The 27,562-nt window shown below is 42.3% G+C and overlaps 1 protein-coding gene across 2 annotated transcripts in view; it reads left to right on the plus strand.

Moving 5' to 3' along the window:
- ARHGEF12 (Rho guanine nucleotide exchange factor 12) overlaps positions 1 to 27,562 on the plus strand; it is a 3,716,336-nt gene that overhangs the window by 2,292,676 nt on the left and 1,396,098 nt on the right. For both annotated transcript variants that reach the window (XM_044081016.1, XM_044081015.1), the window contains one exon: positions 17,719 to 17,868. In XM_044081016.1, coding sequence (XP_043936951.1) covers positions 17,719 to 17,868 — 150 coding nt within the window. The remainder of the gene's footprint in view (positions 1 to 17,718; positions 17,869 to 27,562) is intronic.

Here is a 27,562-nt window from a genome sequence, read left to right on the forward strand (position 1 = left end):
CTTTCAAAGGCATGCCAGACGTTCCTCCTCCACAAAGGAAAGAGGCTCACAAGCAAATTTCTCTGTTACTCCAAATAGGGGCCATTCAGCCAGTCCCTGTCTCAGAAAGGGGCCTAGGATTTTATTCTCGCCTGTTCCTAGTACCAAAGAAGGGGAACACGTGGAGACCAATTTTGGATTTATCTATCCTCAACACTTATCTGGACATTCCCAAGTTCAAGATGTTGACGTTACAACAGCTTTTACCTCTGCTGGGCAAAGATCACTGGATGGTAACTTTAGATCTCAAGGAAGCTTACCTTCATGTGCCTATAAGACTGAGTTGCAGGAAATATCTGCGTTTTCGAGCTGGAAATTCTCATTATCAGTTCTCTGCATTGCCCTTTGGCTTATCTACTGCGCCCAGAGTATTCACAAAGGTTCTGGCTCCAGTGATAGCTTACTTCAGGCTACAAGGAATTCAAATCTATCCTTACTTGGACGACTGCCTGATTCTGGCTCAAGAAAAGAAAGACCTTCTACAGCATCTGGAATATGTGATAGCAGTGCTAAGATGCCTAGGGTATTCTGTGAACGAAATAAAGTCCAGTCTAGTACCCTCTCAAGACATGTGCTTTCTGGGTGTGAGACTGAATACAGCAGCCCAGATGGCCTTTTTAACCCCGGACAAACAAAAGAGTCTATCCCTTTACTTCCATCAACTATCTCATCAGTCCGTGCTGACTGCAAGGACAGTCCTTCAAGCATTAGGGTTCATGGCATCTTGTATTCTGGTGCTTCCCAATGCCAAACTGCATATGAGGAAGCTGCAATGGTATCTCAAAATGTATGGACACAGCACTGCCAGGATTTGGACACTGTCATTCAAATAATACCTTGCCTTCAAAAAGAATTTTTGTGGTGGGCTCAGGAATGTCACCTAAACAAGGGACTCTCTGTGACCCGGCCAGAGGCGAGTCAGATTTTAACGACAGATGCCTCGGACATTGCTTGGGGAGCTCATCTAAATGGAAAGTGGATACAAGACAAGTGGCCTGCCAGACTACAGCATCTACATATCAACATGAAGGAGATGTTAGCAGTCCAGTTTGCATTAATGGCTTTCAAGGAGTTACTTCTTCCAGGGCAGGTGTTGATTCTAACAGACAACACAACTGTCATGTGGTACATCAACAAACAAGGGGAACACATTCTTATCCTCTATGCAGGCAAGCAATGATTTTATGGGAGACTGCGCTCAGCTTGCAACTAACTCTTCAGGCAAGGTTTCTGCCGGAGCACAGAACTCCTTAGCAGATGTGTTAAGCAGACAAATCATGGATCCCCACGAGGGGAAACTGGATCTTCATGTATTTCAGAAATTGACAGTGTCATGGGGAACTCCAGACATAGATCTGTTCGCTTCTCCACTAAACCACCAGCTGCCACAGTTTTGCACAAAGGGGTTTCATCACACAGCTTGGAAAGTGGATGCTCTTTCTTTCAGTTGGAAAAATCTTCATGTGTATGCCTTTCCGCCTCTGCCTCTTCTTCCAAAGGTGCTCTTAAAGGTCAGACAAGACAAGCCAAGGATGATTTTAATAGCTCCAGATTGGCCTCGGCAACACTGGTACCCACTACTAAGGAGTCTGGTAAGGAAGCCTCCATGGCCCTTACCTTTGATTCCACATCTGTTATCTCAGAAGGACGGTCATCTGCTCAATGTCAAGCTTCACTCTCTTCATCTAACAGCCTGGCATATTCTGGGTTGAAACACAGCAGGTCTCAACTTCCTCAACAAGTTTTAAATGTGATTATGGAAGCTAGAAGACCTAGTACAAGGAAAGTGTACGCAGAAAAATGGAAGAGATTTTTATTTTGGAGTACAGCAAAGAATTTGGAGATTTCTGAGCCTAATTTGAGTGTGGCTCTTCAATATCTTACTGAGTTATTGGACAAAGGTTTGTCCTTCTCTTCCATTAAGATTCATGCTGCAGCAATTTCAGCTCACTATGATTGTGACCCACCATTGTTTTCGCATCCTTTGTTCAAGCAGTTTCTTAGAGGGGCAAAGAATATAAGACCCCACGTAGAGCTCCTACTCCTGCTTGGGATCTCAATTTTGTGTTGGAAAAACTTACTCTACAACCTTTTGAGCCTGCGGCTACTGCTGAATTGAAATACTTGTCATGGAAGACTGCTTTTCTGTTGGCTATTACTTCTGCAAGAAGGGTATCTGAGTTGCAGGCCCTTATGGCAGTAGAGCCCTTTTGATTTTCCATAAGGATAGGGTATCATTACGTACTAATCCTTCCTTTATGCCTAAAGTGGTTTCTAGTGTGGCTTTAAACCAAACTATTCATTTGCCTACTTTTTATGCAGATCCCCAAAATAAGGGGAAAAGATTTTGCACACTTTAGATGTACACAGGCAATTGCGTTATTATTTAAGCAGGACTAAGGATTTTAGGCAGTCTCAGCAGTTGTTTGTTTCTTTTGCTTTGAGTTCAGGGCAAGCCTGTGTCAAAACAAACTATTTCTAGGTGGATTGGGTTTTGCATTGCATTTTGTTATTCCCATCATGGCAAGGAGATTCCAGCTGGGATTAGGCCTCATTCCACTAGGGCTACTGCCACTTCAACAGCATTTCTAAGGGGTGGCAACTAAGGATATTTTGGAGGCAGCTACTTGGAGTTCAGTGCATACTTTCTCTAAGCATTATCACCTTCCTCTCTACTCTAAGTCTAGGGCTGGTTTTGCCACAGCTATTTTGCAAGGCATGTTGTCAGCTCCTGCTTCTTTATGATTTGCCAGCCTCCCTTACCTCTGCTTTGGGATTCTACCCAATAGTTAGGACTGCAGCAATGTGGAATGAAGAACATAGTACAGTTTTGTACCTACCATAAATGTAGATGTTCGAGGATCCACATTGCTGCAGTCCAATTTACCCTCCCTCCTTCCCTCTGTGTTTAGGGGTGGTTGTGTAGGTGAGGTTATATGCTGATAGTTTTGTATATATTGTACATATTTTTGGTGCAGGTATATTGGGCCTTGTCTTTTTAGGGTCTTCTGACATCTGGGGCAAGAAAAGACTGAGGATATGACGTCGGTCATGCGCATTAGTACCCTGACGTACTGACGTCAGTCTAATGCGCCCTGACCGACGTCAGCCATATACTTTGGTATTCGGGCCGACTGGACAGCGGACTACCCAATAGTTAGGACTGCAGCAATGTGGATCCTCGAACATCTACATTTATGGTAGGTACAAAACTGTACTTTTCAGTTAGAGGACCTAGTCCTTCCCTTGTTTCCTGTCTGGGCCGTGAGTTTAGAGGTCCCTTGTGTGGTGTCTGCAGTTTATTCGGTGTCTAGTTCCCGTGCTTTGTTGCTGGTGTTGGGTTTGTCTGTTGCGTTGTGTTTGTGTCATACCAATCATGTCCAAGGATACAAAAGAATAGAAGCCTTTGGGCTTCAAGAAATGTAGTAAATGTGGATATAAGATGTCGTTTACTGATGGGCACTCTGTGTGCATTTATTGTTTGGGGACTATCCATCTTTAGGAATCTTGTGCATTCTGTCACGCATTCAGCCCTCGTGTTCTTCAAGAAAGGAAGAACAAACTAATTCTGAAAGGATTACTGAAACCCTCTTTCGAGGAAGATCTGGTGTGGTCTTCTAGTGCTAAGTCCTCTCCCTCTAAAAGAGACAAAACCTCCAAGCAAAAAAACGCTGTCCGGCTCCGTCAGTCTTATCGGAGCCTCCGGAGAAAGTTACTAAGTCTACTGTGGCATCCTTGGCTCCACTGTCTTTGGTGCTGAAGGAAGTTGAGGAATAGACAGAACCTACATCGACTCCCAGCCTCTTGGAGCCAGTCTCCAGTTTTTAGACCGGTGTCTCCTCCTCGCAGGTCTCCTTCTGAGAGGAGGTCTATATCTCCTACATTATCCTCTAGGTCCTCCAGGACTCTCTCTGATGTGGATAGAGTGGTGCAGAGACAGCTCCAATCACCGGTGCTGGCTAAATTGCTTTCAGCTCCAGCCCAGTCTGCACTGGAGCCCATCATCCATACATAGTCGATAGATCCTCCAAGCAAATCTCAGCATCCGGAGCCAGAGTTGTTGGTGCCGTCTGATGCTTCTTTGTTGGCTCCGGTAGCCCATCCTGGCTGCTCTGCTCTGATCTCAGCTCTGGCCCCGTCTGCTCCATCCTCGGACCCAAGGGGGGAGACTCGGGACGCTCTTCGGCTCCTAGCCTCCCTCTCGGTGCTTCGGCTCGGGTGAGCCTGACCCTTGCTTTGGACCTTGTCCCTTCTACTCCGAGGGCTTCCACTGTTGGTCTATCTTCGGAGCCGGGGGGTACAGCTTTCGAGGGAATGCGGAGCGTGCTGGCCAGGTTCTCAGTTGCATCGTACAGCACCGACACTCTGCTCCCTCCAGCTCTGGTATCAGTCTCTGATCACCTCCTATCCTTTGACAGCAGAGACCCAAGGCCTCAGGATACCTCCATGAGTGGTCCCCAACTTTGACTGCCCCCCAGAGTTTTTTCCTGAGGAGCCACCCAGAAAAAAAACATGCAAGAGGAAGCACATCGACTCCCAGGAAGAGTCTCTCACATCGGATACAGACCTCGAGAAATCAGAGGGGTCCCCCAAGTTGTCCTCTGAGAATATCTCTCTCGCTGATATCCAAGAGATCTTGAAGCAAACTGGTGACTGGCCCTCTAAACCCCCCTCCGAGGAGGAGTCTGTGTTCCTGAAGGCCTTTGGGGCTCAACCCTCCGCCTCCTGGGTTTCTCCCCCCCCCCTTCGATGAACTTTTGGATCTGGTTTGTCAAAGGGTGTGGGAAACCCCTGACACTGTGGAACCAGTCCCCAGGAAACCCAGCAAATTTCTGTCCGCCCCCGCTGACAAGAGTTTCTCACGAAGGGCGTTCCAGTAGATGCCATGGTGGTAGCAGCAGCCATCAAGAAGGAACTGGCTGAGACTTCATCTACTGTCCATTCCCCTAACAAGGAGTCCAGGACCATGGACTGGTATGGGAAGCGTATGTTTTCTTCAGCGGCCTTTACTCTGCGATCGCTGAATTATTTGTAACTTTTTACACGGCTCCAAAGAGATCTCCTGAAAGAGCTTGGAGATTCTCTGCAGGGTAACGTTTCTGATGCAGTGGCTCAGAAAGTCAGCGCTCAGATGTCTACCCTAAATTTTATTGCTAACTCCTCCATGAGGCTGATGTCTTACACAGCCGAAGGAGCTAGTAGGGCAGCGAGTTCCAGAGTTTCTCTCGATAGGAACTCCTGGATGCGCCTCTGTAATTTCGCGGAGACCTTCAAGTCTACATTCACCAATGCCCCGTTTGATGGTTCATCGTCGTTCGGAACCAAGGTGAAGGACACTCTCACTAAGTGCGAGCAAGAGGGAAAAACTCTGTCATGAAATTCCGTTTTTCCATGCCTTCTAGACCTTATCCCAAGGGCCAGAAGAGTGGGAAAATGTGGCTCAAGAAATCTGAGGTTTTTTCATGACGCACAGTGATTCTCCCTCCAGAGGCAGGGAAGGGGGTAGTAACTTAGGTAGACACTACCCTAGAGACAGAGGAGGCCCGTGTAACCAGGGAGACAGCGACTCCTTTCGTGGTTCTCCCTACCAGCGCTCCTGATGAGAGGCCCGACTACGCGTCTCTGGAGCCAGTCATGGGTCGCATTTCACTATACCCAGAAGCCTGGCAGTACATCACCCAGGACCAGTGGGTATTAAAAATAGTTTCTGGAGGATATCACATTCCCTTCTCTTCTCCTCCCCCACTGATCAAAAGAATCCCAAATGTTCCACCCAATCAAAGGGATTCCGCAGCTTCAGAAGTTCTAAAGCTGCTAGAAAAAGGAGCCATCCAGCATGTCCCCTCAGACCAGATCGGATTAGTGACTTACTCCAGATTCTTTTTGGTGCCGAAAAGAACAGGGGACCTGAGACCCATCTTGGATCTCAGCCGCTTGATCCTCCACGTGAAGAAGTCCAAGTTCTGAATGGTCACATTGCAATCTATTCTCCCATTGTTGGGAAAAGAAGTGTGGATGTGCTTCATCGACCTCAAGGATGCTTACCACCATATAGAGATGGACAGGGCATCCAGAAGTCATCTACGCTTCCGGCTGGGAGTCGGTCTTTTTCAATTTCGTGCCCTGCCCTTTGGTCTCATCACAGTCCCCAGGGTGTTCACCAAATGTATGGCAGTGGTGACGGCTCACTTGAGACGTCAGGGATTCCAACTGTTTCCATACCTGGACGACTGGCTTCTTTCTGCCACCACCAGGCATCTGCTACTACAGACCAAAGACGCCACTATCAAGCTGTGTCAACAACTGGGTATCACTCTAAACTGGGAAAAGTCTGCCTTGTTGCCGTCACAGCGTGTCACCTTTATAGGCGCCGAGTTAGACACCATACGCATGAGGGCGTTTTTACTGCAAGAAAGGTTTCAGGGTTTGCAACAACAGTATATGCATTGCTCTTTCTGAGAAAAGTAAAGGCAAAAACTGTTCTCAAATTGTTAGGGACGATGGCTGCAACAATTATGCTGGTTCCTCTTGTGATGCTACACATGAGACTCCTTCAATGGCTGCTCTTCGCCCAGTGGTCTCTACAACATCTTCCGCTTTCTCATCTTATAATGATCACAGACAAGTGCAAGCAAGATCTATGCTTGTGGCTTCACACCAGCAACCTCAATGCGGGAAAGCCCTTTGTCCCACCCCCTCCTGTTGCCACAGTGACCACAGATGCCTCCCAGATTGGGTGGGGGGGCATTATCTCGGCAGAACAGTCCAAGGCACGTGGCAGGAACATGAGATATATTTGCATATCAATATCTTGGAGATGAGAGCAGTGCTATTAGCATTGCAAGCACTTCAGAGCTTTCTTCCTCTCGGGACAGTTGTGATCCACTCAGACAATATGTCATTGGTATGGTATCTGAACAAACAGGGAGAGGAACCAAGTTATACCCCCTTTGCAGAGAGGCCATTCGAGTGTGGCAGTGGGTAGAGTCTTCCCAATGTTTTCTTGTAGCAACGTACATTCTGGGGAAGTCCAACTTGATTACCAACAGGTTGAGCGGAGCTATTCTGATGCCTCATGAGTGGTCCCTGAACAGTTAGGTTGCAGAGCAGATTTTCTGCAGATGGGGTCAGCCTTGCTGCGACCTATTTGCCAGTTCCCTCAATACCAAGTGCAGCAGCTACTTCACCCTTATCCCCCCTCAGGGGGAGTCACCCAGAGACACTCTAGTTCACAATTGGCCCTCCAGTCTACTTTATGCCTTCCCACCTGTTCCTCTGCTGACAAAAGTTATTCAGAAAGCACAATCCTTGGGAAGCAGAATGATTCTGATTGCTCCACACTGGCCTCGTCAAACTTGGTTCCCTTTTCTCCATCTCTATCTCATGGACGACCCCTGGATTCTGGACCCACAGCCAGATCTACTGGCTCATATGTCAGGGCAGTTCCATCCCTCTCTTCAGACCCTCCAGTTGACAGCCTGGCTACTCCAGTTCCATCACAAGTCAGGCTTCATCATTTTTCTGCGGAAGTGGTTCATGTTCTGTCTTCTTCCCATAAGCCTTCGACCAGAAAGATCTATTCCAGTAAATGGAAAAGATTCTCCATCTGGGCTCATGCAAGACAAATTGATCCTTATACAGCTCCAATTTCTTCAGTTCTGGAATTTCTTTCCATGCTTTTCAATCAGGGATCAGCAGCTGCAACCATTAAAGTCCAGTTGGTGGCTGTTTCCACTTTTCACATCGCTAATGAATCCAGTCTAATGGTGCATAGACTTTGTAAGGCATTTTTGAAGGGCACTATGCTGCTTTGCCTCCAGTCTTTGACCCGGTCATGCCTTGGGACCTAAATTTTGTGCTACAATGTCTCACATCATTCCCCTTTGAGCCTGCAGCTACTTGTGAATTGAAATATTTGACTTGGCTACCAAAAAGATTGTCTTCCATCACTTCAGCTAGACGTGTCTCTGAGCTTTAAGCTTTGTCAATTAGAACGCCTTACTTGATATTTCACAAGGACAGGGTTTCTCTCAGACCAAACCCTTCTTTTATGCCGAAGGTGGCTTTGATTATTAATCTCAACCAATCTATTGAACTGCCTGTATTTTTTCCAGAGTTTTCTAATAAGGCAGAATTTAAATTTCACCAGCTGGATGTTCATAGACAATTGCATTTTTATTTGCGTAGAATGAAGGATCTTAGAAAATCATATCAGCTATTTGTCTGATTTTCAGACAATAGGATTGGGTCTCCTGTTTCCAAAGTGACCTTGTGTAGATGAATCTCTAGTTGTATTTCCTTCATTTATGCCTCAGGTGGTAAGGAGCTACCATTTCGAGTGAAGGCTCATTCTACCTGACCAGTGTCTACCTCTACAGCATTTCAGGCCAGGATGTCTATGGATGAGATTTGTGCTGCGGCTACATGGGCATTTCCTCAGACCTTTATTACTCACTACAAATTGGATTTGATATCCAGAGGCAGATCTTCCTTTGGTTGCACAGTGCTCAGGAGTATTTTCCACTGAGCCTCCCAGGGTTCAGGTGCTGGGTTCGCTGTCCCATGGGTAAGAATGTAGGCGAGATTGGACTACATAACATCAAGACGTTATGTACTCACCATAACGTTTGATGTATGTAGTCCATCTCACCTCACATTCTTACTTACCCCCCCCCCCGCCTTCCCCCTCCTGGAGGGCCTAGAGGTTAGTTCTGGTTTTAGTACTCCTTTTATTATTGGGATGTTTTTCCTTCTCTGTGTGTTATGTGTATGGAAGGTGAGTGATTGAGCTTGCAGCAAACAAGATCTGGGGAAAGGGAGCAGTGCAGCATGGGATACCTCTCTTAGCCTAGCCAATTGAAAGACTTCGAGCTAGAGTATGGCCGAGTCGGAGCCGAGGTTCAGCTCCGATCCCACGGGTAAGAATGTGAGGCAAGATGGACTACATACATCGAACGTTATGGTGAGTACATAACTTCTTGTTTTCTGCTTGTGCTATATATAGGTGCCTTACCTGTGTTGCTCTGAAATACCCCTTCAACGTGGGTAATCCCAGGACACCTTGTTCTGTTGGAAGAATAAGCTTATCCCACTTGACTCTTGCCATCTTTCCTTCCCAGATAAAACCCTTCAGCTCTTTATTAATTCCTCTCCACAACTCCTTCTTTGGTTGATAAAATTATGCCTGACTAGTTTCATAGGTTCGTAGGTAGGTACTAGGCTATCGGCCCTAGGGCCCATACAAGCCTAGCCAAAAAATGTACCTTGGCTTTCGCCACCCAAGAAAATGATTTTCCTGTGCCCCTGTCGAGCAGAGCCACAGAAGTGATCCCTGGGGTAAATTTCCCATTTCCCATCCAATCATCAAGATTTTTCTTGGAGTGCTAATGAGGAGCTCTGTTTGACATAGGTAGTCTGTTCCAGAGTATGGGAAGTCTCTGGGACAGGAATCTATCCCTCCAGCATGTTGTTTATTGTGGTGACAAGGTTTAGGTCCCTAGAGCATGTAGCTCTGAGGGATTGGGATTTCTTTAAGTGGAGCATGTCCAACAGCTCTGGGTTTGACATAGCTTTGTATGTTAGGCAGAGATCGCCCCTGAGTAGGCGATATGTGATGGAGTAAAGCTGTAGTTGTTTGAGACGGTCTGCATAGGGCATTTGTTTGAGGCCAGTAATCCTCTTTGTGAGGTATTTCTGTGGTCTTTCCAGTTGTTGTAGATGTCTTGTGAGGTACATACCAAAAGGGGCGTTGTACTCTATAATGGTTCTAATGAGTGATGAGTAGAGGGGAACAATGACCTCTTTTTTTCTGGATGAGAATCCTTTTGTGATGAGATGAGCCACGTAGAAGGATTTTCCTGACCACTGTGGCGATGTGATTATCAAAGAAGAGACTACTGTCCGCCTGTGTCCCAAGGTCTCATCACATTTTTGGCATTAAGTAGACTACCAGCTATGTGGTAGTTCATGGGTACAGAGTTTTTACCAAAGGGGGTGACAATACACTTTTTGACATTGAGCTTCAGGCCATGGCTTTGACACCAGGTATCTGTCTCCGTGAGGCCCTTTTGTAGTTTGTCCACATCTTTAGGGGTTTTGATTATGGCTCCTAGTTTGCAGTCATCTGCAAACTTTGTTAGCCAAAGACCTTCTGTGTTGGCCTGCACTTCAGAGACGTAGATAACAAACAGGAGAGGACCCAGGACTGAACCCTGTGGTACTCCACTTGTCACTGGTCTGATGTCGGATTTGGAATCCGCTACTTTCACCGTGTGGGTTCTGTCAGTGAGCCAATTGGCAACCCATCTTGTGACATAGGGGTTTATACCTAGTTTAGTGAGCTTATCTATAATTCCAGAGTGGGGGATGGTGTCGAAAGCCTTGGCGAGATCTAGATAAGCTGTGTGAACCATTTTACCCTCATCTATGGCTTTGGTGACTTCTTCAAAGAAGTCAGTCAGGTTTAGGAGACATGATCTGCCTTTTACAAATCCAAACTGGGTAAGGTCCAGAGTTTGGAGATTACCAATGTCTTTGTTTATGAGTTCCACGATGATACGTTCCATGGCCTTGCAGACCAGGCTCGTCAGTCTAATGGGGCGGTAGTTCCCGGGGTCCGTCATGGCTCCCCATTTGTGGAGTGGGATAACCGTCGCGGTGCACCATTCAGTGGGTAAAAAGTCTGAGGTGAGGCTATGATTGAACATGGTACTTAGGTAGGGTGCCAGTTCATTTTGTAGTTCATGTAGAACGCAGCTGGGATATTGTCAGGTCCCATGGATGCTGTGTTCTTGGCTTTGGAGAGTGTGTTTTTTACCTGTGCAGCCGTGATTATAGGAACTTTGCATTCTTCCGGTATAGAGATGGGCTCTCTAGGGGGTGAGAGGGGGGTAAAGTTAGCACTGAACCTATCTTCTAGGATGTTGGCAATATCAGTTGGTTCTGTATATTTAGTGCTATTGTGCTGTAACTCAGGGCAGATCTGAGTGTTCCCATTTAGATTCTTGACATAGCTATAAAATGCTTTGTGGTTGTCTTTAGAGTCAGTGGTAATTTTGTTTTCGTAACTAGCTTTGGAGGATTTTATGGGGGATCTCAGCTTCTTACTGAGGTTGACCAGGGAGTTCCTCCAGTCATGGGATTTTACTGTTTTTTGCAACAGTGTCTTTCTTCTGTTGTCGAGTTTATGGCAGAGGGCCACCAGATTGGCTTCCTGTTTTTGGAGGATAACATCTTGGTTCTATTAGGGATAGCATGATCTATGCACTCATGTAAGTGCTTTTAAAGTGCATTTGTGTAGGATTCGGCAGTCATACCTCTATTGTCCGTCTGCATGGGTGTCATGAAGTTTGCCACTTCTGTCTTAAGATGTGTGAAGTTGGCTTTGGAGAAGTTTTTTTATGATGGTTTCCCTAATTGGGGGGTGGGATGTGGATGTCTAGGCTGATTAGCTTGTGGTCAGATCTGACCAATGAGGAATTGACCTCTGGTGTGGAACACTGGTTTCCCATGTTGGTAATGACCAGGTCTAGGATATTGCTGCCCCTGATGGGTGTGTGAATAAGTTGATCCAAGGAGTTGGAATTTATGAATTCTAGAAAACATTGAGCAAAAGAGTTGGTACATGAGTAGTTTTCCCAGTTAATGGTGGGGTAGTTGAAATCACCCATTATTAGGGTGTTGGGTTGTACCCTAATACTTTCCAGTGTATCAAGAAATGAGGAGTGTGAATCCTGGGGCATGGTGGGGGTCTGTAGCAAGCTACAATTTGGATTGCAGTCTTGCCCAGTTAGTTGCACTTGGATAATCTCGGATGCATTATGCTGTGCAACTAGCCTGGAGGTGTGGATATCCTTAATGAATATGGACACGCCTCCGCCATTAGTGCTTCTTTCTGGGTTAGGTGGCCGAAAGGTGTGGTATGAATTGAAGTGTGGTAATGCAGGGGTGCTCTCTGGAGCTTTGAACCAGGTCTTTGTCACTGCACAGATGTCAGTGTTCTACATTTTAAGGAGTGCCTCGAGTGAGTGCATTTTGAGGTTTAGACTTCTAGCATCGAGTAGCATTACCCTCAGATTTTGCTTGCTTGTACCTGTTACGGTGGTGAATTTGTCATTTGAACCTTGCCTAAAAAAGGCACTGTAGGGGTGGCAAAAACCTTAGCCAGTATCCGGAATCCTAAGGGCGACAGGTGCAGGCCATCTCTGGCAAAGCATCGTGGACTGTCGATCATGTCGTCCCAGGCAGACAAATACTGGATTCCCTTAGAATGACACCAGAAGCTTAGTCAATCATTTTGTCCTTGTACTGTGGTATAATTCTGGGTGATGGCAGGATGCTACTCAGGGATAGGGTCATACCTGCTTGGGATACAATATCGGAGAGCTCCTGCATGCCTCTCTTCATGTATTCCAGGGAGGTACGTCTCAGGTCATTCACACCAACATGGACAATGACAGAGTCATATTTGTACTTATTGTGGAGTGACCTGAGTGCATGCGTTATGTGGCGGATCCTGGCACCTGACAGGCAGATGACAGTAACTTTCTCCTTGTTTAGTCTAGTGACTGAAACATCAGTGTGCCTGACTATAGAGTCACCTGTGACTAGAGTGTTTGGTAAGTTGTTATGCCTTATGGGCTGTGGTTGAGTGGCACACTGAGTTTGTGGGCAATGTGTCATTTGGGTTGTGTTGGGGGGGGGTGGAGTTTGCTTGCGTTTATGCTTTGGATGTCCCTGATGTTTGGGCAGATTTTTATTGAGAGCCTCCACGAATGTAGGTGTGTGTTTTGTGTTTCTGTGTGTGTGTTTTGGTGGTGTAGGTTTTGAGGGACTATGTGATGAGTGTGGTGTGGTGCAAGTGTTTACCTTCTCCTCTTGACTGTCTAGTCCAGTCTTGGGTGAAGAGAGCTTTGCTTCCAGTTTGGCTATATAAGTGCATCTCTCATAGGTTGTAGTGTTGGGTGGTAGGAGGAGAGGGTTGTATGTGTACATGAGACAATTGCTGCATTGCCCCAAGATGCCCAGATTCATCAGGTAGACAGGAGAATCACTGGGAGCTGACTCTTAGACATGCCTGGATAAGTGCTTATTTATTAAGTACTAAAAACTGCTTTCCACTAGACAAGTGAGGAAAGTTGAGTGCTGTAGTAATTTGCAGCTTATGTAGTGCTTACAATGAGTTCTGAATAAGTGCTGAGTTCAAAGAAACAGATTTGAGTGCTGAAACTAGAAAACTGGCTAGTTATTAGAAACAAAAGTAAGCTAGAAGGCTTCCCTCCAACACAGAAGGGCTTGGGGGCTTAGAAGCCTACAAACAGTCTAGACCACTTAACAAGAAAGGCAGGAAACGAGCTTAAATTTTTTTTTTGTTCTCTTTCCCAGATGCTCTCTTTGTATACAGTAGGAGTGCCTGAAATCAGAATATGATCTCACTGCACTCAGTTGAGTGAGCAAATGAGATGGGCCCAGAAGGAGTATCCAAACACAAATTTACAAGAGGGGCGGGCAGTTTCAAAGCCACTAAGATTAACACCAGAACAGAAACAGGGAGGGTGGGTGAGAAACCTAACTGAAACCGAACTGAAGAATAGAGTCAAAACTTCCAGTTCAGTTAATCATGCAACACAGTTAAATCAATTTAAATACTGTATTATTTGAAAAAAGTGCAGATAAAGGTACTTAAATTCTCTTATACGTCCAGTTGAATACAGCTAGATCTTAGCCGGCCAAAGCTGAGGTTTTTAAGCTGAAAATATTTCAAACTGTACCACTTAAATAGGCAAGGACAGGAAATCAAAGAATGTGGCTACCCCCACACCTGCTGCAATTACTAACAAATAATAAAATTCAAGCAGCACTAACTGAAGAACAGAGTCAAAACTTCCAGTTCAGTTAATAATCATGCAACACAGTTAATCAATTTAAATACTGTATTTGAAAAAAAGTGCAGATAAAGGTACTTAAATTCTCTTATACGTCCAGTTGAATACAGCTAGATCTTAGCCAGCCAAAGCTGAGGTTTTTAAGCAGAAAATATTTCAAACTGTACCACTTAAATAGGCAAGGACAGGAAATCAAAGAATGTGGCTACCCCCACACCTGCTGCAATTACTAACAAATAATACAATTCAAGCAGCACTAACTGAAGAACAGAGTCAAAACTTCCAGTTCAGTTAATAATCATGCAACACAGTTAAATCAATTTAAATACTGTATTATTTGAAAAATGTGCAGATAAAGACTAACGGGACTAAAAACATTTTAACTGCTTGTATCTTGTTGTCAGTATCTATATAACAAAGCTTCTGTTTTCTCAGTTTTTGTATTATCTTTTTAGTGTCTTCTCATATATCCTAATCTGCCACACTAGTATAATTTTTAATCATACTCCTAAATACTTAATTTTATCATGTCCCCATAAATATGGATATTGCTGAACCAGTTCATATGCGGGTACATAATTTCCACTATTGCTTTTGTTTGCTTCAATTTTGTATTCCAAAAAGGTTTAAAACTGTCTCAATGTGTTCCATAACACTGTAATGTCTCTTTCTGGTTTTGTTAGGTGTAAAATAATGTCATCTGCAAATAGAGCCAGCTTTTCTTTACTACAATGCCAATTATATCTTTAGATTTCTGAGTCCCTTATTTTCTTTGTCAGTGGTTCTAAATGTAATGTAAATAAAAAGGGGAGAAAAGACACCCCTGCCTGTTTCCTCTGCCCAAGCAGAGATTATCAGAGAGGACCCATCCACTTTAATTTTCGCCTTCGATCATTCATTTATCCTACTAATCAACCTTATAATTTTATCAGGAAATGCAAATGCTTCCATTTCTCTGGTCATAAAATCCCTGCTTACTCTGTCAAATGCTTTCTCTGCATCAAGACCCAACAGCAGCAGTGGTATTTTTTTGCATTCTGCTTCCCTCTGGATCATCACTGTTCTGTTTATGTTGTCAAATGTTTGCCTCCCCTCCAGAAAACCACACTGATCCATATCTATCAATTTTAGCATCGCTTTTGGCATTCTTTTAATGATTATTGACATACACACTTTATAATTAGAATTGAAATGAGTCTGTATGAAGCTTAATCAGATAAATCTTTACCCTTGCTTGGGTATTACATCTATTACCGCTTTCTTCCAGGATGTTGGTACTTCTCTCAAAATACTGTTAAACAAAACCTTCCAAATCTTCATCAGTTTTTCCCTCCAAGCTTCCAAACTTCCACAGGAATACCATCTAATCTTGGAGACTTTCCTGTAGATTGGTTGTACATCACCATTTTTATCTGATCTCCTCTTATCCTGTTAGCAATTGAACCTTTTCTCCCTCTAACCTTGGCATATCTAATACTTCCATAAACATTTCCATTTGTATCTTTTCTTGATTTCCATATTTCTCTGCTTTATAGAGACTTTCATAGAATTTCCAGAATATTTCTAATACTTCTACAGGATCCATAGTTATCTTCTTTGTAATAAACTCCCTAAGCTTTGGTGACAGCCATTTCTACTTTCTGTTGCCCAAGTCGTTGTTCTGAAAGTGTTTGTGCTGTAGTGTTATCAAAAAAACAGTTGCTTAAACTTTCTAAACTCATGCGTATTATCAAGGTAGTCCCTTATTTTGTGTTTAGCATTCTGTACCTGCTCCTGTTGTTCTGTGAGATTCCCCCATTTTGTAAAAATTTAATATTTATCAGTCCCTCTAAATAATTCTTGTTACTTCTTAACCATATCTCCTTTTCTTTTATTTCCACCATATCTTTAAATTCCATTTTAATTTTATCCCACTCCCTATATTTTCAGTAGAAGTTTCTTTCTTCTCTAATAGCTCCTGAGTAATTTCCACTACCCATTCCTTAAATTCCGGTTTTCAACAGGGAGAGCACCAGTGTCTCATTTTTAATTACCCTGTGTTTTTATTTTAGTTACTACTGACGCATGATATGAAATAGTTATAGGGTGTGTAGTAAGACCTTCAATTACTGTCCATGTTCCTGTGAAATGTAAATTCTGTCTAGCCTAGTTTTTGTATCTTGGGGAGTAATATGTAAATTCACTCCAAATTCCTAGTACTGAATTCACATCTTCCATGCCAAATATTTTCATAAATTTCTTTAAAAGTCTACCTACTTAGTTATATTTCCCTTTCTTGCCCCCCCCCCCCCCAGATACATCTTCACTGTTACAAATCAAGTTTCAGTCTCCACCTATAAGTAATTTTTCTTGATGAAAGCCAAATTTTCTATAGCTCTATTATAGCAGTATTTGGTGGAATATAAATACACATCAGTGTAATCCTCCTTCCTTGCCAGTAGCCCCTTAATAGTACAAGTCTACCATTATTGTCTTTTTTTCCCCTCTTTTGTTACTTTTGGAGCTCCTCTTGCAATTAATACAAGTACTCCTTTCTAGTTTCTGCCTATTTCTAATGCTAGAAATATAATCTGATTATCTTGTGATTCATGATAGATGCATGCACTGAAGCAGCTGTAGAATGGAAATGTTGAAAAAGAATGAAGGTGTTGTTATGGGGAAAGATTACAAATAATTCATTAACTAAGTAGAATTAAGAAAAAATATTAGAGAATCAAATTATCAAAGTGCTAAATTCTGCTAACTCTTAGAAGTGTTGTTTTAAGGAAGCCAACAGATATTTTGACTCACCACACAAATGCCAATAAAAAAATGTCAAAAGACCGTTTCCTATAGAGGAAACTTTTTGTTGGGATAACATGAAACTGATGATGGATAATTAAATAAGGAGATTTTTAGTGCAATTCACTCGACCATGAGTGAAGAGTGATATTGATGCTTTTGGTCTGTTGCTCTTCTCTTTAGTAATATTTTAGCATCTTTTCTTCCATTAAAATGCTTCTAATCCTCAGAAACCTTGCAATAGTTATCTTTTTAAAATTCAGCTTTGCCTAGTTTATTGTAGTTTCATATTTTTTATACAAAAAAATAGTGGTTACAAATCACTCATAAGCAGTGATTTGCAATAATCCTAGGCTTTATAATGTCTTTTTGTGTGCTTGTAAGGGACTTAAGTCACTATTTCCTTATCTGCACTCAGTTTAGCAGGTCTTCCATTACCTCTAATACTAGTTATCCACCATCCCAGTGTGATCCATTATAAATGATGGCATATCTTGGTTCCTTTTAGTAAAGATATATGGCTCTAGATTTTGTCATATATAATATATATAGTAAAAGTTACTAATGTGACTGTAGTAAGTCGCTATACATGGCTTTTTGTGGCAGCTGTTTGATGATTCTGTGACTGCATCATTTGCATTGTATATTTTGCAGCTGCCATATGGTGAAGGTATCCTGAATATTTTGAGTAGCTTTTGCTTAGCTGTTTGTCATATTTTTATGATGCTATTCTGCAGCTGGCTGACTTCTGTTTTGGCTTCAGTTGTGTGGTTTTCCACGTTACAGTAATCATCTTTCTATAGAGGGTAACCAACATCTGTGTGAGACTCTCTCACAAACTGTTGTGCAGTGGCTCATATTATTCCACAGAATTTTCAGTGCTAGTTTGCTAACATCTGTTATAACACAGAATAGAGAATCCCCCAAATGTAGTGATTTTAGCAGACTTGAATCTCTGACCAGATATGTGTAATGTTTTTCTTTACTGATACATGTTCATTTTCATTTTAATTAGAGCTCTTCTGTACTGAACGTGCTCATGTTCGCATGCTAAAAGCACTGGAACAAGTTTTTTATCAGCCACTTTCCACACGAGATCCTGTTCTTCCTCCTGCAGAATTGCAAAGCATTTTTTCAAACTTGGAGGAGGTTCTGCAGATCCATGGTAAGCACATACGACTTGTACATCCATTTTTCCAGCACTAGATTTCAAAGGAGTAGAGTTGGAGTAATTATTTTTCCAAATACTTGGGTGTGTTAAATAGTGCATCTCTTCTAGGGAATAATGAAGTTCGAGAGTAGTGTACATCTATCCAGTCCTGTAAAGCAATGGTAATTTCTGTCGAAAATGTTTAGGAGGAGAAAACAGGAAGCAGTTTAGGTTTTTAGAAAGAGCTACAAAGCAGCAGATATGTTCATATAAATTTCACAGATGTAAAATGAAATAAAAACAGGTTCATCACAGCATGATTATTTATTTATTTATTTACATTGTTGACTGGGAGAGTCAGACTGGACACAGGTCCGTTTTCAGTGGAGGCCCAGGGAGAAAAGCTCCACATTAAGTATTACTTGCATTATACAGTTAAAAACATAGCATTTAAATATAGACATTAATCCAGCTGAGGAAGTAAGGCAAGAATAAAACATAGATGTAAAACAGCTGTAGAACATAGTACAATTTTAAAATATGGTGACATACTAAACATGGTTACAAATGTAGTTGAGATTCATCACTGAACAACTGATACAATCTGTTTTTGAGGTATATAACAGCCATTAGCAATTGCTGCTACAAGAATTTAGTATTGCGGTAGGTAGCTGGGAACATGAGTAGCCAAGCTTGCTACTTGTCGATAGGGGGCCGAGAGAGGTAGTGGGGGGGGGTGGAGTGGATGGTATTAGAGGGGGGGTTGCAAGGGCTTATCTGGCAAGTTTTTAAGTGTGATTTTAGTAAGGATTTGAAGTGGATGCAAGAAGTTGCAGAGATAATTGAGGATGTGAGGGAGTTCCAGAGTTTGGCTGTAGTGCAGGAGAATAATGCTTCTCCAGCAGAGTTATTGGCTCTTGTGACCTGTAGGAGGTTTTTGTGGCCGGATCTTAGTGGTCTCGTGGTTATGTAGGGTTGGAGTAGATTCCGGAGGGATGGGACTTTTAGTGGTTGGTTTATTAGTTTCTGGGCGAGTGCGAGTTGGTACCATTGAAGGAGGAGGGGGAGCTCTAGCCAGCCCAGTTCTGCTAGTGAGAGAGAGTGGTGAGTACGGTAGGAAGCTCCTTTGGCAAATTTGGCTATATTGTTGTAGCAGGTTTCAAGCTTATTTAGGTTGCATTGTCTAAGGTTCGTAAATATTGGAGAGGTGTAGAGTAGGGTAGAGATAAGATGAGAATTTGCTACTGAAATTTTAGCTGCTTTTGGTAAGTAGTTGCTGATTTATATATAATGCTCCTAGTTTTTTTGTGCACTTTTTTAATGGTAATGGAAATGTGAATGTCAAAGTTCAGTTTATTGTCTATTTCTACTCCTAGTAATTTGGTGTGTTCTGTAGAATGGATGGTGGTGGTGTCTTTTGCTGTGATAAAGTGAGAGCTGTCTAGGGTAAGTTTGGTGGGTTGGAAGATTAGTAATTTTGTTTTGTTTATGTTGAGTATTAGTTGAGCATCGGATAACCAAGTTTCAATAGAAGAAAATGCTTCGTGTGAGTTTCTGAAGCTCGGGTAGGGAGTGGGATGTGAAGATGATGAGTGAGTCATCTGGGTATTGTATGAGTATGCCATGTGTTGTGGCTGAGGCTAGATTATTGGTGAAAATAGAGAAGAGTAGTGGTCCCAGGATGGACCCTTGGGGAACCCCTATGGAGACTAATAGTTGGGGGATAGGTTGTCCTGCCAAACCACTGCTTGTTGGCGGTCAGATAGGTAACTGAAACCAGTTGATGAATGGTTGAGAGAAGGATAAGTTATTGAGAAGAGAGATGAGTTGTTTGTGTGGGACCATGTCGAAAGCTTTAGAGAGGTCTAGGAAGGTAGCTGAGGAGAGATAACCTGCATTTTTATTTTGTAGGATAGTGTTAGAGAAAGAGAGTAAGGCGGTGGTGGTGCTATGGTTAGGTTGGAAACAGTGTTGTGTGTTGGAGAGGAGGTTGTTAGCAAGGAGGTGATCTGCGACTTGAGAATGAATGCATCTCTCTAGTATTTTGGAGAGTGGCGAGAGAATAGCTATGGGGTGGTAATTGGTTAGCTCTGTGGAAGGGCCTCCTTTGGGTAGGGGAATTGTGTGAGACTTTCCATAGTGTGGGAACATAACTTTCTGACAGAGATCTGTTAATCAAGAGTGATACTGGGTAGGCTAGAGTGTCAACTGCAAGTTGAAGGTATTCACTTGGGAGCTTGTTGCTGCTAATCTGGTGGGTTTAAGTTTAGTTAATAGTTTTATTTTGGAGGTAGGAACAGGAGAGAAAGAGCAGCTAGTGCGGAGATTGTTAGTTGTAGTTGATGGTGTGGGTTTATGGGGGGGGGTTGTGTTGTCTAGCTAGTGATATAGTACAGTTTGTGTGAAGTGATTGTTGAAAGAGGTAGCAATATTTTCAGATGAGTGAGTTAAGTTAGGAGTGGGTGTACTTTACCTGGGTGGAGGATGGAGTTTGAGGACCAGAATTGTTTGGGGTTATGTTGGGAGGAGGTAAGGGCAGACTGGTAGTATTGGATTTTCATGTTTTTAAGCTTTTTGGTTCTGTTGTGTAGTTCTAGGAGTTTTTGCCTAGTAGAGGGGGTTTGGTTTTGCGCCAGTTGTCCCAGGCTTTATCCCCGTTTTTCATTTCAGACTTTGTGTTTTTTGTAGCCATGGGGATGGTTGGGATCTAGTTCTGGAACGTCTTATGGGGGCATGGTAATTAAGGATGCTAAGGAATGTTTTATTAAAGTAGTCAACTGCGTCATCTAGTTTGAGGTATTTTAGAGGTTGCCAGTTAGTCTTTTACGGATGAGCTGAATGAGAGAGGGTTGAAGTTAGTTTTTTTGCATATTTGACGATAGATGATGGGTTTTGCTTTATAAAGGTGTTTTCTTAGGAAGGTTGGGGAGTAATCACTGAGGCTGTCAGATAAGCAGCCTGCTGTATATGACTGTGGGGGCTCTTATTGATTAGTATCCAATCAAGGGTAGTGTGTTTGTTGGAGTTGTTTATCCTAGTAGGTGACTGGAATAGTTGGGTGAAGCCATGAAGGTTTACATGATGGGTTGGGTGCTTGCTAGAGCAGGATTGCCAGTCAGTGTTGAAGTCTCCTAGAATTAGTTTCTTGGGGTAGATGGTGGGTAGTCCAGCTTAAGAGGTTTTCAAGTAGAGGGATGTTGTGGCCAGGTGGGAAGTAGCAACCTATTATGTTTAGGGTTTTATTTTGGTTTATTTTAAAGTTGGTATATATTATTTCCTTGCTTATTTGGGGAGCTGCTAACTTTAAGATCTGGATGTCTAGACGCTGTTTAAAAATTATAGCTATACCACCTCCTTTTTTGTTTAGTCGGTCTACTTTTAGTATATTGTAACCTGTAGGGAGGATTTGCTCATTAGTAATATGTGGTTTTAACCATGTTTCTGTAAGGATCATTACATCAGGGGAGCAGAAGTCTATGGTGGCATAGAATTCATGCACCTTGTTGCATATACTTCTGATATTTAGGCTTATCAGAAGGAGGTCTGTTGGCTTTCTATTGGCTGTGATTTGGCAGAAGATGTGGTTTGTAGTCTGATTATGAGGGGAGGGGTTGGAGATTGAGGGACCAGGGTTGGGATGGATGTCTCCACTGAATGATAGGTTGGATATGGATGAGATTATTAGCTTTATCAGTTTCTGTACATGCTTGCTTATAAAGGAAGTTTTTTGATTGTGTTCTGTGGGTAATAGGTATGGTGGTAGGGTTATGTTAGGTTGTGGGGTTGTTTTTAGTTTAGGTATTGTGGTCTGTAGTCTATATGGAGGGTCTATTGGGAAGGTTGTTGACCTAATGAGAGAGTAGTAGAGTAGAGGTGGGATATAAGTGGTGGTGTATGTGGTGGTACAGTGGTAGTGGTTGAGTGCGGGAATGGTGGAGGTTTGGTAAGATGTGATGTATGCAAGGAGTGTGCATGCAGTGAGTATAGGTATGGTGTGCTTGTACATATTAGCTGAGTAGGAGGGATTGTAGTGAGAAGCTGTAGGAGGAGGTATAGGTGTAGTGATGTTATAGGTTGTTTGAAGGCTGGTACTGGTTACTGTTAGTAATAAAGGTAGGACCACTGGTGTGGGTGACAATTGGGGGCAGGGAAGTGAGCGTAGCGGGCACTAGATGAAGGAAGACCATCAGTAGGTTTATAGGTTATAATGAAAAGGGCTGGCCCTGATTAGGCTGCAATTGTTCTTGTGGGTAGGGGGAGGATCAGAATAGACCAGAAAAGTGTTGGATAGCCAATAGTATGATGAAAAGGGCTCGCCCTGATTTCACAGATATGCAAGTCTACAGAAACAATAAGAAAAGGCAGTAGGTACTCTGACATGCTTGTTTTGCATACCTGTCTTACTGAAGTAAAATAAGTCAATTTTACCAAGGAGTTATGTGGAAATTAGGAAGACAAGCATTTATAAGAGAAAAGGTTTAGTAGAAGTAGAAAAAGAGAGCATACAAATAGTACAGCATATAAAGAGAGATTGCAGTTAGAAGTACAGAATGGGGAAGCAGCTAATGTTCTGAAACAATAAGGAAACTCAGTAGGTACTTTGGACTTACTTGTTTTGCATACCTTTCTTTTGAAATAAAATAAACACTTGTAACCAGGAGTATGAGGGATTTAGAAAGACCACAAGTTATAGGAGAAAGGGTTTAGTAATACTAGAAAAACAGCAGGGCTTTCAAATAGTTGATACAGCCTGCAAAGGGAGACTGCTGTTAGGAAGTACACTATGGGGAGGGGGCAAGCTAATGTCCGTGATGGAGTGCTTTACTTAAAAATAGAAATTAAACTAGGGCTAGCAATTAATTTTGGCTGGAGTATAAAACATACTTTTTGTATATTTTGAAAATAATACTCATCCCAAGGTTGTCTGTTTCTGTTAAAGAGCACCGCAGGCCAATAGATTAGGCCAATTGTCCAGCACAGTACCCTGTTTAGTATATATTTCACAAAATTTTTGAAACAATTAGAAAGACCCCAAAGATTCCTAACCAAAAAGACGACTGGCCAAAAGTTCTTTAGCTTTTCTATTACTTTATTCAGAGTCTTCTAGACTTTTCATGGGAGATCTATTTATCATATACCACACCATTAGAGACTTGATTCTCCTGGACTTTCAGTAGCTCTGCAAGTCCAATGTCCTTCACCAGTACGAGAACTGGGACCTAAATCTTTGCCAGTAGATAAAACATTGTGAAGGGACAAGCCTATAACCTGGAAAAACACTTTGAAGTGACAGGTTTATAACCCGGCACCAGCCAAACTTATGGAATAAGCTTCCTTTGAATGATCAGCAGTATGACTCACTGTCTATTTTAAACATAACCTAGATTACTGGATGGGAATCCAAAAATGAACTCTGGGATTGAGTGGTATGGTCTTCCTGCAGAAAAGAGGCACAACCTGAGAGAGTGTACTGTGAAGTTGAATGGTCATATGACTCAGTGGCTCTTAGAATGTCTGTCGATCAAAAGCAGATGCCTTAAAGGAATAATTAAGATACTTTAGCACATGTATACTCATTATTTCAAGCAAGTTCCTGTGTGTTGTTTTTTTTACCGTATCAACCTTTATTAACACTTGCAACAGCAACAGAAAGCAAGCACACACAAAGGTGAATAAGTGTAAAATATGCTCCACAAAAGTATTTGTGCACACTGCTTACCTTGACCTGGCCGAGGCTTTTGATAAAATACCCCACTTGTGTATTATAGACAAGCTACTAATTTAGGTATAAACCCTTTTATCACCCACTGCTGGTTCACTGCTCAAACCCAGAAGGTCAAAATAGGTGAGGCCACCTCTAGCAATAGGCCAGTCATTAGCAGAGTCCCTCAAGGCTCTATATTGGGCCCGCTCCTTTTTGGCATCTTTGTCTCTGAAATGGAAACAAATGCTGTAGGTTTATGGCTGACTAAGTTTGCAGATGATTGCAAGCTGGAGGTTATCATATTCTTCAAGAAGGCGTATCTCTGACTAAGAAATGGTGCCAAAGCCGTACTCTTAAACTCAATGCTAAGAAATGCCTAATTGTACCCTTTGGGAAGTCAACCATCCAGGTTAATTACCATTTTGATAATACTCCCCAAAGAGTAGATGCAATGGTCAGGGATCTGGCTATGTAGCCTTTCCATTGCCCACTACATGGCCACAGTGGTGAGGAAATCCTTTTATGTTGCGCGACTTATAATTAAGGACATGGCATCTAGGTCCAAAGAGGTTGTAATCCCACTGTAATCCTCTCCTAACAGCCCAATCATAGACTACAGTACTCCCTTCGTTATGTACCTGACCAGGCATATGCAGCAATTAGAGCAACCTCAGATGTTCCTTACAAAAAGAATACAAGGCATAACAAACCTGCCTTATGCAGAGTGCCTTAAAGCCCTTTCCCTCTTCTCAGTCTTCTATAGATTGTTGAGGAGTGATGTATGCCTGGCTTACAAGGCATCCACGAACTCTGCACTTATGAGCCACCTGCATATTCGTAAGTCAGACAGTATCAGAAATACAAGTTACATGGACCTGAATTTTTTCTGTGACTTAAACAGAACATGCTGGAGGGACACGTGTCCCAGAGACTGCCCCTCTTATGGAACAGGCTTCCTATCCATGTGAAGCTCGGTTTGAATTTTACCCAGTACAAGCACAACATAGACCAGTGGATGTGAAATAGGAAATTTACACCAGGTCCTTATGGACAGAAGTAACTTATGAATGCCTGATGCGCAGTGTCCTGTTTGGATACAAGACTTCATTTTTCTTTCGGGAGAGCTTGGCTAGGCTTAGAAAGCACCCCCAGTTTGTTAGCCTAGTAACAATCTATGAACTGGGAACAACATATACAAGTCCACATTTGAAACATTTTCTGCAGTCTTATACCTTCCTCCTCATGCCCTAACACCTTTTGCAGCTGCAGTAGTTGAGGGGAAACCTCCTTTTGACCCCAAGTGTCATAAATGTATGTAAATTCGTCCAAGCCCCAATATGCCGAAAATATCCCTGTTGGCCACTGAAAAACAGGTTTGATCCAAAGGCTGTTGTCTGTAGTAAATATTGCCCCATGACCCCTCAGACCTGCTTTTCAAATGAAGTTTCCAACCCCTGGTTCCCAGAGGAGGTTACAATATGTGGAAAGGGACAAAAAATAAGACTGGAGTAAGAAGAAAGTTGTAGCTGTCTGTAGCTTGCTGAAAAAAAGAGAGTCTCTCCAGGAGTGACACTTACTGTTGAGAAAGTCTGGTGATATTTTGGGTTATGAACCACTCTGAGACACATCCAAATAGAATCAAACTCCAAAATATTCTGTCTAATAAAGGAATCTGGGTAATTAAAAACTGTCAGTATGGCCCATATAAAACTCCATTCATTACTATCAAAAGCTTTCTTAAAGTTAATTAAAACTGCAGCCACGGAGTTTTCACCAGTACTCATGTGACTTAACATCCAAGCATGATCAGGTCAGGGCCACCTGCTCTTTTCCTGAAAAAGCCCTGATGATTATTTGAGACAAAATTAGGCAAAAATTGCTTCAACTGTTTGGCTAATATTTACGCATATATATTAATTTTCAGTTGTAATAATGAGATTGGTCTATAATTACCAGGAGAGTACTTTCACTACTCCCCGTAGAATGAAACTACTTTACCCTTTGTTTCAGTATGTGTAAAAGGAATCTCTTTCCTCTGCATATAGCCTTGCAGTGGAGTCTACCAACACTGACCTAAAAACTTTGTACTTTGTCTGGACCAGGAACCTTTACCAGCTGACAAGTCTGTGAATAGCTTTATGTATCTCCTTTGGAGAAATTGGTTGGCCTGAAGAGGTTTTATCTCCTTCTGCAGTAATAGGAAAATGGTGTCCCTCAAGAAAATCAAGGCAATCCTTAGGTGGGGCTTCTTCTAAAGCCATTTGGCTTAACTAGTGTTCTTTCTCCAGTGTAGAACTAATCTGTTTGAGCTTGGCAATTATTGTTCCCTCTGCATATCACAAACCCAAACTAGTATCTGTTGTTCTGTTTCCAGACTTCTCTTAATTAACATTTTAGGTGCAGTCAGACCTCTGGTCCAAAAAAGTAGCTTGTATCTCACATTTCTCATGAATATGGCAAAATTACAGTCTTAGCTTTCTATTTATATGATTTAAGTTGAGCCGGAATGTCTGTTTGTGTAACCTGAACCTTTGTAACTTTGTTTTAGCTTAACAGTCTGGTCTTTATATCTACTAAGCAGATTTAGTTCGAGACATCTGTCCATTTCCAGAGTCATAAAGTATTGTTTCAATGCTGTTTTAAACTCCCAACCATACCCTAACTGGATTGCATCCTGACAAAGAAGCCAAAAATCCTCTATCCAATTTAAGAATAGCTTTACATCTTTCTCCCCTTAAATGTGTAAGGGATCAAAATTATGGCCACCTAAAATTGTTTTGGTTGTTCCCTCATTCCACATAATTAAAATAAGATTGTGATCAGACAAAGTGATAGGAATAATCTGAGCTTCAACCACATTAGAAAAAATAGCCAATTAACAAAAAAAACTTATCCAGTCAACTCACCATACATTTTGTGTAACTAAAATAAGTGAAATCTTTAGTATCAGGATCGAGTGCCCTCTGGGCATCCAGCAGATCCAAATCCTCAATGCCATTCTTAAGCAATTTCAAAGTATTAGGGTGTCTGTTGTCACCCAAGGGAACTGTGTAATAAGGAATAAGAAGAGCAAAACCCTTGTTGATTTAGCAGTGCAGCTATAAAATGTCTTTCCTTTCCACCATCGATTTAACCAACAGGGCGAAGGAGTGTTTCAGTTTAGTCTCCATGTAAGAAAGCAGTCTTAACTGCCTTTCCTGCAGTACATTATAAGTAACCCTAGTAATAACTGGAGCATTGAAACCCTTCACCATCGTGAAACCTCAATGCCATTTAGCCAATCTGAAATTGCCTGGAGATCAACAGACCCTCGCTACTACCCATCCACTCAAGAAATATTTATAAAAAACTAAGCAGATCTCTGCTACTAAACTAAAACAAAAACCCTGTAGGGACAGGGCACATAGCAGGGAGTCAACACTGTAGTGGGTCTATTGAGTATATGACTTTAGAAGTGCAACCACCTCAGAAAAAAGAAAAAGTAGGTAGCACCCCAAACAACACAAGTCATCAGATTTGAATAACATTGTCAGTTATGGACAGCACTACTCACCAGAAACTGCACTAAGCTAATGTCCTTTCCTTCAAGGCCATCTCGACAAAAGCTCAGATACTGCATGTGACACATCTAGGTTAGTATGGATCAATATATAAAACTGCCTACACTAGAAAGGTACCTTCCTTTTATTACCAACCAAACAGTGAAACTCTAATGCTGCGAAAATTTGTGTGAGAGAGTGCAGACCCCACAAAGACGTACAGTGATCCACATAAAAGCAAGAGGAGTGTCAAATATTTCCATTTAAATTTATTCAACCTGTCTCCTCACCCTCCATCAAAATAAAAATGATCTGCACTCTAGAAGATACAACATCAATTAAAACTATGACATAAACATTATAATGAGTCCAAAGATTTAGATACGTGTTTAACGATGCTGTCCTCTCACTAGGTTGTAATAACAAAGATTGTGAGGAGTTGCTCTGATGACTGGCAAAAACATGA

Source organism: Protopterus annectens, chromosome 8.part0 (genome assembly GCF_019279795.1).
Source record: "Protopterus annectens isolate FY-2018-M chromosome 8.part0, PAN1.0, whole genome shotgun sequence".
In the NCBI taxonomy this organism is placed as follows: domain Eukaryota; kingdom Metazoa; phylum Chordata; order Ceratodontiformes; family Protopteridae; genus Protopterus; species Protopterus annectens.